Source organism: Podarcis tiliguerta, assembly GCF_965153285.1.
Source record: "Podarcis tiliguerta genome assembly, chromosome: 6".
In the NCBI taxonomy this organism is placed as follows: Eukaryota; Metazoa; Chordata; class Lepidosauria; order Squamata; family Lacertidae; genus Podarcis; species Podarcis tiliguerta.
The window spans coordinates 45,041,835-45,058,586 of record NC_139539.1 but is presented as its reverse complement, the minus strand read 5'-3'; the positions used below and the strand labels follow the sequence as shown (position 1 = coordinate 45,058,586).

The window sequence follows — 16,752 nt, the reverse complement described above, 5'->3', positions numbered from 1 at the left end:
TCATAGATAGTACTGTTTGCATTTCATTGCCATTTGATCTCACTGTTTACATTCTTTTCACATCTTCTAGCCCATGAAAGTTTTTGCCATAATACACTGTAGTACTGTGAGATCTCATCTCTGTTTTATGCAAATACACATGACTGAGATTCTTGCAAAATCAAAACAGAAACTGCAGAGATGAGGCCTATAATGGTTCAGTCCTATATAGGTCTACTCAGAAGTGAACCCCATTGAGTTCCTGGGAAATTCCTCCCAATATTTCACTATAAATAACATTAACAAGGTAAACAAAAAACATCAGACGTGATCACTATCAAATGACAATACAGTGGTACCTCGGGTTAAGTACTTAATTTGTTCCAGAAGTCCATTCTTAACCTGAAGCGTATGTAACCGGAAGAGTATGTAACCCGAGGTACCACTGTATGTGTTATTTTTCCATCAAAAATGACCGGCTTGGCATCTATACACACTGTGAGAGATACATGCTGAAGTTTAGGGAACAAATGTAACTTACCAAAGTTCATTAAGGAACATTTGAGGAATGTCAATCCTCTCCATCCCACCAGTGCACTAACTCCTAGAGGACACCGCAGTTACCACATGGGAAGATTAAGATTGCATAAATACCATACATTTAAAACACATTACCCCACACAAGAATCCTGGGAACTGCAGTTTACCCCTTCAATAAACTACAGTTCCCAGGATTCCTGGGGAGTGTGTGCATGCTTTAAATGGATGGTGTGTATGCAGCCTAAGGCACTGGTAAAGTTGTGGGTGGGTGGGTGTGTTATTTGCTACTATGCAATTACAATGTATCTATAAACATAAAAAACCCTTTAGAAAAATGCAAGCCTCTATATACAATTAAGAGTCGTATAAAAGCATCCTTAATTCACTATGTAAAAAATTGCATTTTAGTTTTGAACTAATATTATATTTTGAATGCAGTGGTACCTCAGGTTACATACGCTTCAGGTTACATACGCTTCAGGTTACAGACTCCGCTAACCCAGAAATAGTACCTCAGGTTAAGAACTTTGCTTCAGGGTGAGAACAGAAATCGGGCTCCGGTGGCGTGGCAGCAGCAGGAGGCCCCATTAGCTAAAGTGGTGCTTCAGGTTAAGAACAGTTTCAGGTTAAGTACGGACCTCCAGAACGAATTAAGTACTTAACCCGAGGTACCACTGTATGTATATCTACCTATCCCATTTCCCTATATCCCAACTTCTCTTGGAATTCCTGCTCATTTGAATGGTCAATTTCTTCTTTGGTTTTTCCAACAACTTCAATGTTCCCCCAATTCAAATAGGATTTTCCCCACTACCTTTTTTTGTACAGAAAGTTAGGACTACTTTATACCATAGTTAACACAGCATCTTTATCTGACATTATAACTCAAAATGCCTACTAGAGCAGAACACCCCTCTCAAGTGCAAATTGTGTGTTAAACTGGAAGAAGAAGAAGAAGGTGGTTATCATTTGTACCCCACCTATGTGACTGGGTTGCCCCAGCCACTCTGGGTGGCTGTGTTTTGTTGTTCCTAAAAAATCCAGTAGCAGCTATGCACATTCCAAAGAAGTCACCTTGTTACCGTCTAGGAAGCAAGTACCACTGAAACCAAAAGGACCAATTATAAACACATTTATCACCTATGAACCACTTCATGAACTGTTCCGTAATCAGTGCTTTTTTCCTTTAAAAAATATTTAGGGGTACTCTCATTTTGACTCAAGAAAATCACCATTTTATAGTTCAAATTGGGGGAAATAAATACAGTAAATTGATCTAATAGGTATCTAAAGTAAGGTTACCAGACGTCCCCATTTCCCAGGGACAGTCCCTGGATTTACAAATCAGTACCCTGACAAAAAAAGGGATGCGGGTGGCACTGTGGGTTAAACCCCAGAGCCTAGGACTTGCTGATCAGAAGGTCAGCAGTTTGAATCCCTGCGACGGGGTGAGCTCCTGTTGCTCGGTCCCTGCTCTGGCCAACCTAGCAGTTCAAAAGCACGTCAAAGTGCAAGTAGATAAATAGGTACCGCTCTGGCGGGAAGGTAAACGGCATTTCCGTGCGCTGCTCTGGTTTGCCAAAAGTGGCTTAGTCATGCTGGCCACATGACCTGGAAGCTGTACGTTGGCTCCCTTGGCCAATAAAGCAAGATGAGCGCTGCAACCCCAGAGTCAGTCATGACTGGACCTAATGGTCAGGGGTCCCTTTACCTTTACCTTACCTGACAAAATCCTATGACTCCTACAGAAGTTGAAAAGTGTCCCCAGATTCATTCGGAAAAAATCTGGTAACCTTAATCCAAACCCATATGCACATCTCAAAGTAATTGTTGAACAGCAATACAATTAAGAAGAAGTATATTAATAGTGAAATAATTATGAAGCTCTTAACTTAAAATGATTGGGGGCCCATTACTTACATCACAGGAGCCTACACAACACGAAACACTGTTGCTGTATGTAGGTTTTATTTTATTTGTTTTTTATCTTCTATTTTGGAAATGTACATCCAGTTGTTTTTTTCCTTTAAATTTTTTGGGGGCCGCCAAAAGAGTGGGGCCCTAAGCTACAGCTTGTTTAACTCCAAATAGTACTAGTATAATAATGATAGCCCACATGCATGCGGTGGATGAACACCCACACCCACCCGCGCGCGAGATCGTATTCCGGATGTTTAAACCTTGCCAGATCTCAAGTAGCCGCGTCCTGGCAGAGAAGCCAGCTCCATTTCCCTGTAGTTGCAGCAGCAGCTCCCCGAGGCGCTGCTGACTCCGCATTTTCCGCTCAGCTCCATGCGCGCACGCGCGCCCCGCTAGCCGGCCGCAGCCGAGCCCGCCGGTCGCTTCCTCGCGTCGGCGTGGCGCGCCCAGCAGCGCGGCTCCCGAGAAGCGACCTGGCTGGCTGGGGAGCGCGGGGTCCCTTTCCCCTCGCGGCCCCTCGCCACTGCCGGGTCCCCTGGCATGGCGTGGGCGGCGGCCTCGTCCCTCGCTCTCCCGCCTCTCCTTTGGAGAATTATGTCCTTCCGCTGGGCTGAGGCGCGGCGAATAAACGCCTCCGGCTCCGAGGAGGAGCAGGCGCCCAGCGCCAGCAGCACCCGCCGGACCCTTTTGCCGCCCCGTCCATCCTGCAGCCCCCGATGTGTCCCCCGCCGCCCCGGACTCGCTTCCACTCACCCGCCTTCCCGCCGCGCCCCTTCCCTCCGGCGAGCTGTCCTTGGGGTTGCGCGGCGAGCTCGGGATGCGGCGCCGCTGCTAGCGCATCCTTCTCTGGCCGCCTTCCTGCTGCTTCTCGGCCGCTTCCTCCGCTGCGAGGAGGGGCGAGGCGAGAGGAGAGAAGGCGAAAGGAAGGCGGCAGGCAGCCGGCAAAGCGGCCGATACGCAGCTCCCTCTAGGGTTGCAGCCTGGTAGCCGCGAGATGTAACATGTACAGTATTATTAAAAGAGAGAGAGAGAGGTAGAAAGGTCCGGAAAGAGTTTATTCCCCCCCCTCCGCCAGATTTCCTGCAAAACTAACTCTGCGAAGGATGATGTGAAATGTTTGTTATAGGTGCGTCAGATGTTACGCAACGGGAGTTGCAATTTGATCTGACACAGGATTCCAACATTTGACATCCTCATCCTCATTATGCCGTTTAGCAGTCATTCATTCATTTCATTTATAGTCCACTTTTCCTTCAAAAAGGGATGCGGGTGGTGCTGTGGGTTAAACCACAGAACCTATGACTTGCCGATCAGAAGGTCGGCGGTTTGAATCCCCGCGAAGGAGTGAGCTCCCGTTGCTCGGTCCCTGCTCCTGCCAACCTAGCAGTTCGAAAGCACATCAAAGTGCAAGTAGATAAATAGGTACCGCTCTGGCGGGAAGGTAAACTGTGTTTCCGTGCGCTGCTCTGGTTCGCCAGAAGCGGCTTAGTCATGCTGGCCACATGACCTGGAAGCTGTATGCCGGCTCCCTCGGCCAATAAAGCGAGATGAGCGGCGCAACCCCAGCGTCGGTCATGACTGGACCTAATGGTCAGGGGTCCCTTTACCTTTCCTTCAAAGAGCTGAAGCTTGCACACGTGAGTCTCCCCCTCCTCACAACAAGCTTGTGAGGTAGGTTAGGCTAAGAGGGAGTGACTGGTCCAAGGTCACCCAGTGAGCTAAATGGATGCCCTGTGATTTGGACCCTATACGCACTCACCACCTGAAACCCCTAAAACAGCAATTTAACATGAATTTTACTACCTAATGAGACCACTGACCGATAAAACAAAAGCAATAATCAATGCACAGTGGTACCTCAGGTTACATACGCTTCAGGTTACAGACTCAGCTAACCCAGAAACATTACCTTGGGTTAAGAACTTTGCTTCAGGATAAGAACAGAAATCGCGTTCTGGTGGCGCGGCGGCAGCAGGAGGCCCCATTAGCTAAAGTGGTGCTTCAGGTTAAGAACAGTTTCAGGTTAAGAACGGACCTCCAGAACGAATCAAGTACGTAACCAGAGGTACCACTGTACTGTACTATAACATAAAACAGTATTGTAGATCAGGCCTGTTCAACTTCAAGTAGGCTGCTTCCCCCGAGGGGGCAGGGAAGGGGCCAGGGTGGGTGGGCACACAGCTCTCTTTCCTCCCCCCCCCCCCGCCAGACCTTTCTCCCCGCCCCCCCCCCCAAAGCAGCTCGCTCTCCTCAAACCAGCTAGGCTGCGGAGCTCTCCTCAGAACACTGCAATTACAATGGGAGGATGCAAATTAGCAGCACAACAGTAAAAATGGAAGCTCAGGACACAAAACAGAGCATGTTCGACTTCCGAGGCAAAGTTCACAAACCAGAACACCTACTTCCGGGTTTGCAGCATTTAAATTCCATGTTGTTTGTGAACTAAGCTGTTCAAAAACTGAGGTACCACTGTATAGGTGAATCTAAAAAGCCCGGGACACAAATTTTCACAGCCCTCTAGGAGCTATGATGGCTAATTTAACAGTAGTAATGTACGGTATTTAGCATAGTATTAACTCTGGAAGTGTATACTCGATTCTGACCCAACTAAGCCTCCTAGAGCAAAATGTACAGGTTAAAAAGAACTGCCATTTTTCATCTGCAGGATGTAAGCAGAAGGTCCTGGGTTCAATCCCTGAAATTTCCTAGTAGGGTTGGGAGACACTCCTCTCTGAAATTCTGGAGAACTGCTGCCAGTCTGTGTAGACAATACTGAGCCAGGTGGACTATTGGTCTGACTTGTTATAGGGCAGTTTTCTATGTTCTAATGCACCTTTTCCAGAAAACACAATTATAAATTATTCCTGTCCTAGTTGAAAGTGTGAGTCGTGTTATTGTTTTGCATAGGAGACAAAATGTTTTGTACCCAGCACTGTTTGGTCTTGGCTACAAAATTAAATTCTGTTTTAACCATGTTTGAACACTGGAAATGGATCGAAGCACATTGATCTTTGCAAAACACGCACACGCTCAGCATAATTTAACATGCATAGCATGTGTACTCGCAGTCAGCGTGAGCCACTGCCAGTAAGAACGGACGCTATTAGGCTAGATGGACAAACAGCCTCATCTGGTATAAGGCAGGTTCCTCTGTTTCAATTGAACCAAATTTCCCTGATTGTAGCATTGTTCAAATGTTACTGGTTTGCTCTGAGAGTTATAACTTGGGCCCAGTGCCCTGAGACTTTTTTACAGATAATAAAGATATTTGGAGCTGTAGACCTGCACAGATATCCCCAAAGAGCTCTTATTCCATTCCTGGCCATCTTTTAATCTGTTAATTTGTTGTTGTTAGCTGAGCCAGAAGAGCAAACGGTGAACTCTGGATTGCAAAACCACTGGGTGATCTCTCTTGTGGCTCCACCCCCTCCAAGAATTCTAGAATCCTCAGAAGATTCTGAGCAGTTGGTTTTTCAATTTGAAGCTCTGATTCCAATCTGTTGAGACGAGCAGCCACCTTTGGGTGCCAGAGCAGAGTTAGTCTGCAAAAGACCAAAAACCGATGGATACTCTCACAGCTTCTTCTGTTTCCAGCAGGCCCTGGGTGCTCCAGTTCTTCAGAAACCTCTTTGGGAGTGGCAGGCATGTCACACAGGAGGGGCAGAGACCCAAGGCGAAAGACGAAGATAACGCCAAGAGTGAACTCCTGGACTCTCCTCTGCCCGAAAATGGGCTTGAAGCAACCTTGCCAGGCCAAGAGCCTGATGCCACCAAGACTTCTCCCAGTGAGATCTGTGGGGGGTTGATGGGCAGCTGCCCTGAAGAGCTATCGTTGCTGAAGGAATTAAGTCTGGGAGACACTACCCCTACGAATGAGAACAAACTGCCCGCTTCATTTCACTCGGCTAGGATGGAGATGGGAGACTCAGATGGCTTTGCTAACCCCATGATAAGTGGCATGGCCAAGGACCCATGTGAGAAAGTTCCTGTTACAGGAGAGAAGGAAGAAGAATCTGATGACAGGGAGGCAGTGGGAAAGTGAGTGTCACCAACGTTGAGACCAAGTCTCAGCACACAGAACAGTGTTTAAAACTCTCAAGGTGGAATTCAGCTAAGTTTTTCTCAGAGTAGACCCATTGAAATTAATGAACATGACAAAAATCTGCTTCGAGTAAAACTCGGTTATTTCTAATAGGATTAACATCCGTTCAGATTGCTTCCCATACAGGAATGTGTGAAAATAGATGGGCAAATATTGCAAAGCCCTTCACAAAAACCACTTGTGTTAATTGGCTTCTGGCTGTATTACACGGGTACTAATTAGGAATGGAATTGCTGATTGACTGTTCCGGCTGTTCTTGGCTTCAAAAGGCTGAACACTTAATTTTGTGCTAAACTTTCCATGAGGTTGATTATCACACACTGAGTTGAGATACGTGGGGTTTTGCCTTTCTAACTGAAGTTCACTGTATGAGATGTTAACCATAAAAATGCATGTGGAAGGAAGGGTTACTACAGTTGGCAGCCAACCAGAATTTCACAAGCCTGACTTGTTATCATTTAGACTGGCTGCCAACAGCAGAGGATGCAAAGTCAGAAAAAATGCAGCAGAACTTGATTTAGCACATCTGTGTGTCTGCAGGCACAATAATATGAATGCATGTGCACTCTGTTGTTAGATGGAGATCTGTTTTTGCTGCCTTGCAGATGAACTCAATACTCTTCCTCTCAGCTGAGCGATTGTCTGCTACCTTCTTCCAGGTTGTTCAAATCCTATGGAGACAGACTGAAAGTAAGGCCTTTGGACCGAAAAAGGAACATCCCTGTTACAAAAAAACCCACTTTGCACATGCTCCGCCTCCAACACATTTTACCCTGAAGTTATTTTTCAAGGGGAAAGCCCTTTCATCATCTTAAGAGGAAAATGGAGATCTGGACATGCTCAGAAGCGCTTGGCTGGAGGTGTCTGGATTTTTGAGAACAAAATTTGCAATCCTAGAGTTGCACTTAAAACCTCCCATCTGTGTATAATGAATAATCATTAACGGTTAATAATTCAATTTTAAGTAGAGGAATTTGCATAAGCAATGCTGCCATGAATAATTCTTAATGTAAGATTTCCATGTGAAGAGGTTCCATAATCTGTTATTACAAACCACAGATTATCATGGAGACTAACTACCTGGGTCTTTTAGATACAGACTGAAGGCTTTGTTCATGCAGTCAACTAAAGGGCTTGACTTAGAGACAGGCCTCATCCCAGGAAATTCTCTCTTAAAATTTTAATCCCCATCAACATCATTGCTTTTATTCACTACAGTAAATCCACCTGTCTGTGGCAATGTAGCAATTATCATTGCTGATAAAGATGTGGCATTTGGGTGTAGATATTAGGGTGGGAAGAAAAAAAATGATGAATGAAGCACCGATCTGGACGTCCCCTTCTTCTATGCAATAATTGTGTGTTTGACTTTAGGGATGAATTTCCCCAGGTCCTATGTGCAGATGATGAAGTTGCCATGTCTGCTGGATCCATGACTGATGTTAAAGGCTGTAGCGCTGAAGAGGAAAGAGAGCATCTACTGAAAGGTGAGGGCTGGAAGAAGATCCCCACTCACCCATATGACAGCTGCTGTCCAACAGTACCTTTACCCCTCCCCCCCAAGCTGCTATGACTTAATTGTTTTCATCCTATTCAATACCAGATGTCTGAGGTTTGAGACATGTATTTCAAGCAAGCAGGAGGCAAACCTTATAATCAAGAACACCCAGTATTATGTCAGATGGCCCATTAAAGATGGGTAAGAACTACAGCTGCAGTTCTTATTAGGTGATTCCATTGAATTATATTGCGCAGAGGCTGTATTCACACCAGTAGATGCTGGTCCAGTGCCAGATCCCACAGTGAAAGCAGCAAGGTGACTAAGTGAGTCAAACATTGCAGGTGTCCAGATAACTCTGAGTGAGAAGATTTCACTGACAAAGGTTGAGAGCAGGCTGAAGCCTTTTATGCAGGTATAGGCAAACTCGGCTCTCCAGATGTTTTGGGACTACAACTCCCATGATCCCTAGCTAACAGGACCAGTGGTCATGGATGATGGGAATTGTAGTCCCAAAACATCTGGAGGGCCAGGTTGGCCTATGCCTGGTTTTATGTCTCCAAACTACCTCCTCCAGGCTCTCCTCACTTGTGGGGAAATTCAGTCAGTCAATCATTCTATATGTAGGCCGCCTTTCCTAAGTTAAAACAGTGCCCAGGGTGGCTTACAACACATCAAAAGTTAAATAACTACAAGTATAACAAAAGTAATCATAAAGATCCGAAATAAAGATACAAAAAATTAACTTCAACAACAGTAAGAATCCCCCACAACAACCCCCCCTCCACCCCAGTGTACTGTATCTTATCTTACACCACTGATCTGGAGAGGTACTATGGGAGGCATTTGTTTTCTCAGACTCACGGGAAGTTGGCTGTGAGGATTTGGGCCCTGACCCTACAGGCTTTAGTAGACTAAGAGATTCTTCTGGAGACTCCTGTCTCACAGCCTCAAGCATAGTGGTCTCCTGATCTGCAGCAGCTAGTTCAGAGCCCTGCTCCTTGACCCGATTCCTTAGCTGGTGCCTGTGCAGCCTCAAGCTCTGTGGCTGAATTGCTGCTGGATTTAGAGGGCATTACAACCCACCCTGGTTATATGGAGAGACTTCCTGAGTTGGTGACATCGCTTTTCTTTTAAACAGAAGATGTACAAGAAGGGGAACCTCCAAAAGCAGACCTCTCTCCATGGAACAGACTCCTCAATATGTACAAGCAGCGCCGGTGGCTTCCTGCTTCTAAAGGGGTAAATATTCGACAGGGAGTTGTATTGGGGTTTCCCCCCTCCCTCTCTGCAAGTGGCATTTTTATATCGTAAGCACGGATAAATATGTGATTTCCCTCAGAAGAGTGAAGGTAACAAGATTACATTGTGAGCTGGCCTCTAGAATGCCCTCTAGAATGCAATGTAAATTTGCTTTGCTTAAAAATCAAAAGATAGGTGGGATTTGAGAATATCTATGCTAGCTGCCAGTGCCACCTATTTATTTTTATTATTTGTTTAAATATAACACCCCACCTTTTCATCTATCAGCCCACAAACTAGCTCACAATACCTATTATCATCCAGTGAAAATGTTAAGAATGAAAAAGGAACAACACAGCAGTAGGAATCAGTAGATCAAGACAATAATCAGCGAAATGGCAAGCAACAATACTTGACTTGCAAATGGAAAATATCAAGGAGTCTTGATATTACAAGTGGTTGATATTACAACTGTGTCCAGACAGGGACAGTTGTCATGCCTGTGATCTTGTGGTGCTCAATAAATGTTAAATTATAACAGCAGACGTCTTAGAGATACTTAAGAAACCCTTGAAATAGGGTATGGCAAAATAATTCAGGGCCAGCAGTCATAGCCCTTCAGCTATAGCCCACTTCATCAGCTGCATTAAGTGCTATTATTTGTTGGCAGATATATACCCGGGTGTGGGGGGATGACAACCGATCAACAGTGGAATAAAAGACCATGAAATGCAAGAGATGTACAGCATGTGACATTTCTATGCAGAGCTCAAATGTATGGATGTAATCCCAGCGACCTCATATTAGCAGTGCTAATTTAACACCCATATTGGAAGGGAGACCTTGATTCAGACTGAGTCCTAAACAAATGCAATCAAATACGCTGATTAGCTCCGCATTAATTTAAATTCTAGTTTCACACTGGAAACTCGTTTTAAAGTTGTTGTTGTTGTTGACATATCAGCAGCCGAGGGTCCTAAAAACTAAGATAGAGACCTAACACCAGCATCTGACTTCCTTGGGTAGCTGCATGCTAATGTCTGTCTTCCTTGGGCCCCCTCAAGAGCAGTGCTCTGGTAACTGCAATTTGGTTGCCATCAGTGGTGGGTTTAGGAGCGCAACTGGTTTGCCCACACTGGGCACTGAACTGAGAGGGCACTGGAGGGGGCACCACAACAATGACTTAGAACAGAAGGTGAGAGGCAATGAGGTGCATGTGCCAAATTTTGGTGTTGCACTGGGAGGCACTGAAATTTGAAAGCCCAAAGTCCGCCACTGGTGACATCCCTTATATTACTTTTCCCACAATGCCCTGGACATGTTTCAGTCCAAGCAAGCAAAAATCAAGAGTGGAAACTATTTCTCATTGCTCCCATCACCATGCTTGGAAAATCTATTCTGTCAGTTTCTGCCTGTGAGTCAGCTGTTACATGCCAGAGTCACATGACAATAAAGCTAAATAGCACTTTTAAGCATTCAAATAGCTTTGTATACATTATCTCAGTAAGCTTACAATAACGCTGAAAAGTAGGGCAACCTTTATGCCCTCATATTATGGGTGTGGAGGGCAAGATCTGAAAGACAGTAGCATGCCTAAGGCCACCTCAGAGCTGAGGTGAAGACGGGGGAATTTCCCAACTGCCTGTTTTCTTAACCACTGTACCAGCACAACGCCTCTGCCCATAAAAACAGCAAGTAGCTCCAGCCAAAGCAATGGCTTTTGCACATGTTTCTCTTTCAGTCCTTACCACACAGATAAGCAAGCGCTTGTGCAAAGGGCTTAATCATGCCTATTTTTAGTAACATGTTTTGCAGCCACATGGAAATGGCTTCATAAGCATCTTTTTGCACCATATACATTGCCCTCAACACCGTTAGAGCCTAATGATTGGGAGTGCTTACATAGCTGGGTATTGCAGCAGAATTACAGCAAGTAGTAGTCAGTTACCATAATTAGTCGTAATTTTAACTATTCTGTTGCTTGGCGCATTGGCTTTCCAATCAGAGGGAAAGGGGAAGTTTCATATAACAGCCCACAAGACTTAGCACAAGCCTAACCAGGTCTACTCAGAGGAACTGGGCATGGAGGAAAGGGTTAATTTCCTTCATGGGCACAAATCACCTTGTGTATGAGATAAGCAAGCAGGTGCAAGGTCAGCAAAGCCGGTTGTTATGGCTGTGACCCAGTGCTGTCTATGAGCAAGGCACGTCAGCTCATTAGTCAGTCAGTGAGCCTTTCTGTGAGTTGGAGTCTGTGTTATGTCTTAAAGCTGGAGCAACAGAGATACTTTGTCCTTGTCTATCTGTATCTGTATCTGTATCTGTATCTGTATCTGTATCTGTATCTGTATCTGTATCTGTATCTGTACATTGGTACCCCAGGTTAAGAACTTAATTCGTTCTGGAGGTCTGTTCTTAACCTAAAACTGTTCTTTACCTGAAGCACCACTTTAGCTAATGGGGCCTCCCGACGGAGCACAATTTCTGTTCTCATCTTGAAGCAAAGTTCTTAACCTGAGGTACTATTTCTGGGTTAGTGGAGTCTGTAACCTGAAGCGTCTGTAACCCGAGGTACCACTGTATCTGTATCTGTATCGCCACCAAGTGTATTGCCACCAAGGACTGTATTACTGAAGTCTAATCTTCTACAGCAGTAAACTATTTTTGCACCTTAACATGCCCCTGTGGGGTGAATGGAACTGGGAACAACCAGTACATGGGTCTCTCACCTCAGATTCCCACCACAAACCTGGCCTTCTGGTAGTGAAGTTGTTGAAACTTACTGGAAGGGGAAGGGGCAAGGTGAAAGGGGGGGGGGCTGTGTTATGCCAGCACATTGGTGGAGCCAATCTGGTACTCCCACCAGGGCACCCACACAGGGTGTGTGTCTGCTCTTTTTATCCTGTTTTATATTTTCCGGCTGTTTACTTCCCCCTCCCCTTCTGGGTTGAACACATGTAGAATATATTGGTGGCCATTCTTCTGGCAGAGCAGTGGCACATCTTCTTCCTCAGCATACAGTGGTACCTCGAGTTACATACGCTTCAGGTTACAGACTCTGCTAACCCAGAAATAGTACCTCAGGTTAAGAACTTTGCTTCAGGATGAGAACAGAAATCGTGCGGCAGCAGCGGGAGGCCCCATTACTAAAGTGGTAGCTCAGGTTCAGAACAGTTTCAGGTTAAGAACGGACCTCCAGAATGAATTAAGTTCTTAACCTGAGGTACCATTGTAATAGGTGCATAGGGTTGCTGTGTTAGGCTGCAATCCTAAACATACATACTAAACATACATACTAAACACAGTGGTCTTCCACAGTAACGTACAGAACAGTCCTAAGCATGTTTATTCAGAAATAATTCTCACCAATTTCGATGGAGCTTCTTCCCACAAGAAGGATTTCCTTCTTATGCAGGCATGTCTTTCTGTCAGATGCTTGTTTCTTTCTGTTTTAATCTTGTAAGTTTTTGGTCATTTCATTTTTGCAACAGTCCATGACTAATATCAATAAAATTGAACTGCACTCATGCAGTCCCAATAGAATCTGATTTCAAACATCCATAATTGTTCAAAATCAAAATTACATTCTTGGTCCACTTGTGAAATAATATAATACAGGTATTTATGCAATTTCAGAAACCTTGCTATAATTGGATAATTAAAACTAAATTCCATTTTATCTGGCCACATCTTCTGAATATTTTTTTAAAAATATATATATATGCACCATCTTCAGGATATCCCAGTACAACCAGTTGTTGAAGATGATCTAATGGTATATGGAATTGCAACACCCAGACCTCATGTCAGCCTATCAAATTCCTCTGCAGTTTGCAGTGCTTGTGGGTAAGTTTTTTGTGGTGCTCTTCATCCCCCAAATTCTGAAACATTGAGTAGATGGTCCCCAAATACCAAAAATTGTGCAATGTGATGTTGAAATGTTAAATGTAACCAATGAGAATGAGCAACTAAAGATTGTGGGGTGCCTCTGGCCCCTAAGCAGAGGTTCCAGCTAGGACAATGATGGACCACCAGATTTGTATTCTAAAGAGGGTTCTTCAGCTCTTCACTAAGCCAACTGGAGTTGATAAATGAAAATGAATTGTCAGGTGGAGTGCTGGGAACAACTTTGGATAGCACCACATATGACCACTAGATGTCACTGTCCAATTTAGAACAAATTAACCGGGCTAAAGTGTGTACTGTATCCAATAGTGGCTGTAAAGGCATTAAAATGCATTACAGTACTTGGATTAAAAGAAAACACCCTGGTTTAAGGGGCAATAATTTGGAATGGGGAATTTATAGTGAGTCACCCTGGTACAGAGTCTTTAATTTACGGATGTATTAAAATACTTACTCTTTCTTAATCTGCTGTAAGGATTATAATTAGATATATACGATTGTACATTTTAAATCTGCAATTTGTTGGTGTTGAATATATAAGTGCAAATGTGTATGAACGTGAAAGAAATCTTAGTAAAAACCAACCCTGGTGGTGGCAAATCTTTTTGACAAATATGCCATAGGTGAAGTCCAAAGTCTTAGAGAGTGCCACCCTAGTATGTACACATTCCATATTCATCATCCTGTGCCTTTGTGTGAGTCTGCTGAGCTGGGGAACAGGGAGCAGTTGGCTGTGTAGCAGGGGGGCTCATAATTAATATGCTATAGTCCTAAGCCTCTCTTATTTGTGCTGCCAAAGGCTGGCTATCCATGATATATTATAGACCCACAGAAAAAGTAAAGGACTTAATAGGACATCCTCAGGCCTTCCTAAAAAATTTTTCTTACACAGAATATGCACAGTTATTGCTGAGGATCCAGTTGACCTATTCAAAAGCACTGCTGTGGGAATTCAGCTCCCCCCCCCCATAATATAAATTAAAACTATCCCACGTGTATTGAAATTAAAGGCATCACCACCCTCCTCTTACCCATAGCAATGACTTACCATTTTGTAAATCTTAAAAAACTATTTCCTTTTAAGTATAACATTGATCTACACCAACAGTAGAATTCATAAATGCTCTATTTCTGTTAAAAAGCAAACAGATGGTCGTCTCACAAACTTGGGGTCCACCTTTTGTGCAATTAAAAAAATACGGTTGGATCACTGCGATCATTGGATAAATAGTGGTACAGAAATTTAACAGGAACAACAACTGATCACTGATCACCCGGATAAACTTTAATCTGTGTTTAATTGGCCTCTAGAAGTGCTACAGATGTGATGAACAGATGATTACCTTGAACTCTCATTACATCTCTGTTTTAATGAGCATTGAAGTACCTACTGATAAGGTACTGTGCTGGATCCTTTTGAGGGCAATGCATAATAGTATAACAGTTGTCCTTTAGAGAGCAGTGCAGTAAATTAATTTGAAAGCTGCACATGAAGTTTAATCTGTTATAAACTTCTTGTTGTTTTTAAAATAAAGCCGGTGATAGTTGGAGCCCTGAGACTGACTTTTGCTTGTTGTACTTTGTAGAAGCTATTTTATTTATAGCATTCAGATTTTAGAGAAAGGAATGAGAATGGCTATTCAGATTCTGACATTGAACCAAGCTATGACCTTAGGGCAGTCACATTTGTTTATTTAAATAAGAGCATTTATAAACAGCTTAATATTTTTTAAAAATCCCTGAGTGGTGTACAACATAAAAACAATAAACAATATCATGAAAACAAAAATAGAACACAAACCCAATAAAAAAATGTATAAAAGCAGGAATTTTGGAGATTGAAGCAAATAGAAACAGGATCCAGTCTTAAGGGTCCAGGAAAACCTAGGCAGGAAGATGTCTTTATGAGACATTTAAAGCAACTGATAGTTGCAATATCAATTTTGAGGTCACTGCCATTGGCTATTCTGTAGCTTGTAGAATTTCCCCAGCTCTCTCTACTTAAGGCCTAACTGGTAAAATGAGAACAGTCAAGATTTTACTAGGTTCCATCAGTGCTAGCAACGCTTCTAATCTAACTCTGTCTCTCCCTGCCCCAATGCAATCTAGGCTTCCTGAGAATGAAGATGGAGAAGGGGCTGGTGACTGTGAGACGGCACTCAGAGGTCCAGGAAGAAATGATGCTGGAAGTCTGGAGCACCCTAAGGTGTTGTAGATGCTAATATAGTCTGGGAGGGAATGGAGGCTCATAGCACTTTCCAACATTCCTAACTTTTTGTCTTTAAAGTGGTATAGGATTGTCTTTTTTGTCTGGTGCTCTGATCAACACCAGGTGGCTGGGATTGAGAGCCACCATTTAAATTTCCCACAATGCCCCACAACAATTGGGTATATTTTGGAAATCAAAATGGCAGCTTCCAACCGCACAGCACTGATTGAAGCTGTTACTGCTATCCACCATGGCTGTTGTTTCCAGAGCTCACCAACATTGAAGGAGACCTACCACTTACAGAGGAAGGGACCACCAAGGAGCCCTTTACCAAGGGGTCTTTCAAGCTTAGAGCTGGCTCTGCTTTTGATAAGTATTCTCAAATATTCTTCAGGATGACTGTGAGCTCACAACACCACTTTGAAGGAGAAAGCAGGATTCAAATGTAGGATATCAGTGACAATGGAACTTCAGAGTGATCACTGGTATGCCTTTGTAACATTTTTCTTTCTTTCCACCCTTGTTAGAATGTGCACTGAGGAAACACTGTCGGAGTCGCTTTGAGTCTGCCAACTTCACCCTTCTCCACTTTGCTTGCTGGGAGGAAGAAGGTCTACTAAGGATTGTTATTTGTAACCCACCAGGACTGTTTAAAATTTCTTTCTTTCTTTCTTTCTTTCTTTCTTTCTTTCTTTCTTTCTTTCTTTCTTTCTTTCTTTCTTTCTTTCGTATAGCTGTTGCCCACTTTCCCCTGTGCTCCCCTTACAAATCCACCAGATGTGTTCGTAGTATATATTTCAGGTTGATGAACTGCTCTTCCACCTCCTCATTAAAGTTTTCCTGTGAATTCATATCTTTTTTGTGTGCTTTTAATGTCACACATGACAAAGCAAGACATCTCTTGAGGCTTCATGAAACACAGAAGGCTCATTCAGACTTCTGCTTGTCTCACCACTTTCCCCTTGGAAAACCCAATACTAAGTGCTGAATCAGAACAAATGTCAATCGGGTTGTCCGTGGACTGATGTTTACTCTGATACAGAGCTGGTTTTCCCAGGGAAATCAGTGGGGCAAACAGAAAACCACTTGGATCTGTGCTTTCTAGGCACAGGACAAGCTGAAGGGTGAACTATGTATGGGAAATCAACATAGATATTGACCTCAATATCCAACAAAATCTGAGTTTTTAGACCTATGCATTCTCTTGCTCACTGTTTCTTCGAGGTGTAAAACATCAAATGCCATAAGCTGTTGTTGACTATCAGTGATAGATACTGACAAACATAAAGCATTCAAATAAATGATTGGAAACAAATATTAAGATCAAATATTGGAATATATAAAATACTGATGCTA

General features: G+C 43.7%; 2 protein-coding genes across 3 annotated transcripts in view; one reads left to right on the top strand and one right to left on the bottom strand.

Moving 5' to 3' along the window:
- Positions 1–3,447, bottom strand: part of BAK1 (BCL2 antagonist/killer 1) — a 36,336-nt gene extending 32,889 nt beyond the window's left edge. Inside the window, exon 1 of one of the 2 annotated variants that reach the window (XM_083445937.1) lies at positions 3,193–3,447. The gene's annotated coding sequence lies outside the window, so the exon portion shown is untranslated. The remainder of the gene's footprint in view (positions 1–3,192) is intronic. The other variant, XM_083445938.1, reaches the window with a different exon arrangement.
- Positions 3,448–5,903: 2,456 nt separating this feature from the next.
- LOC310679932 (uncharacterized protein) lies at positions 5,904–16,247 on the top strand. The gene is made up of 6 exons (XM_083445913.1): positions 5,904–6,477; positions 7,916–8,028; positions 9,181–9,281; positions 13,018–13,127; positions 15,297–15,393; positions 15,924–16,247. Exons 1-6 carry the CDS (start codon positions 6,002–6,004, stop codon positions 15,933–15,935), a joined length of 909 nt encoding a protein of 302 aa, XP_083302039.1. The 5' UTR covers positions 5,904–6,001; the 3' UTR covers positions 15,936–16,247.
- The last annotated feature ends 505 nt before the right edge of the window (positions 16,248–16,752 follow it).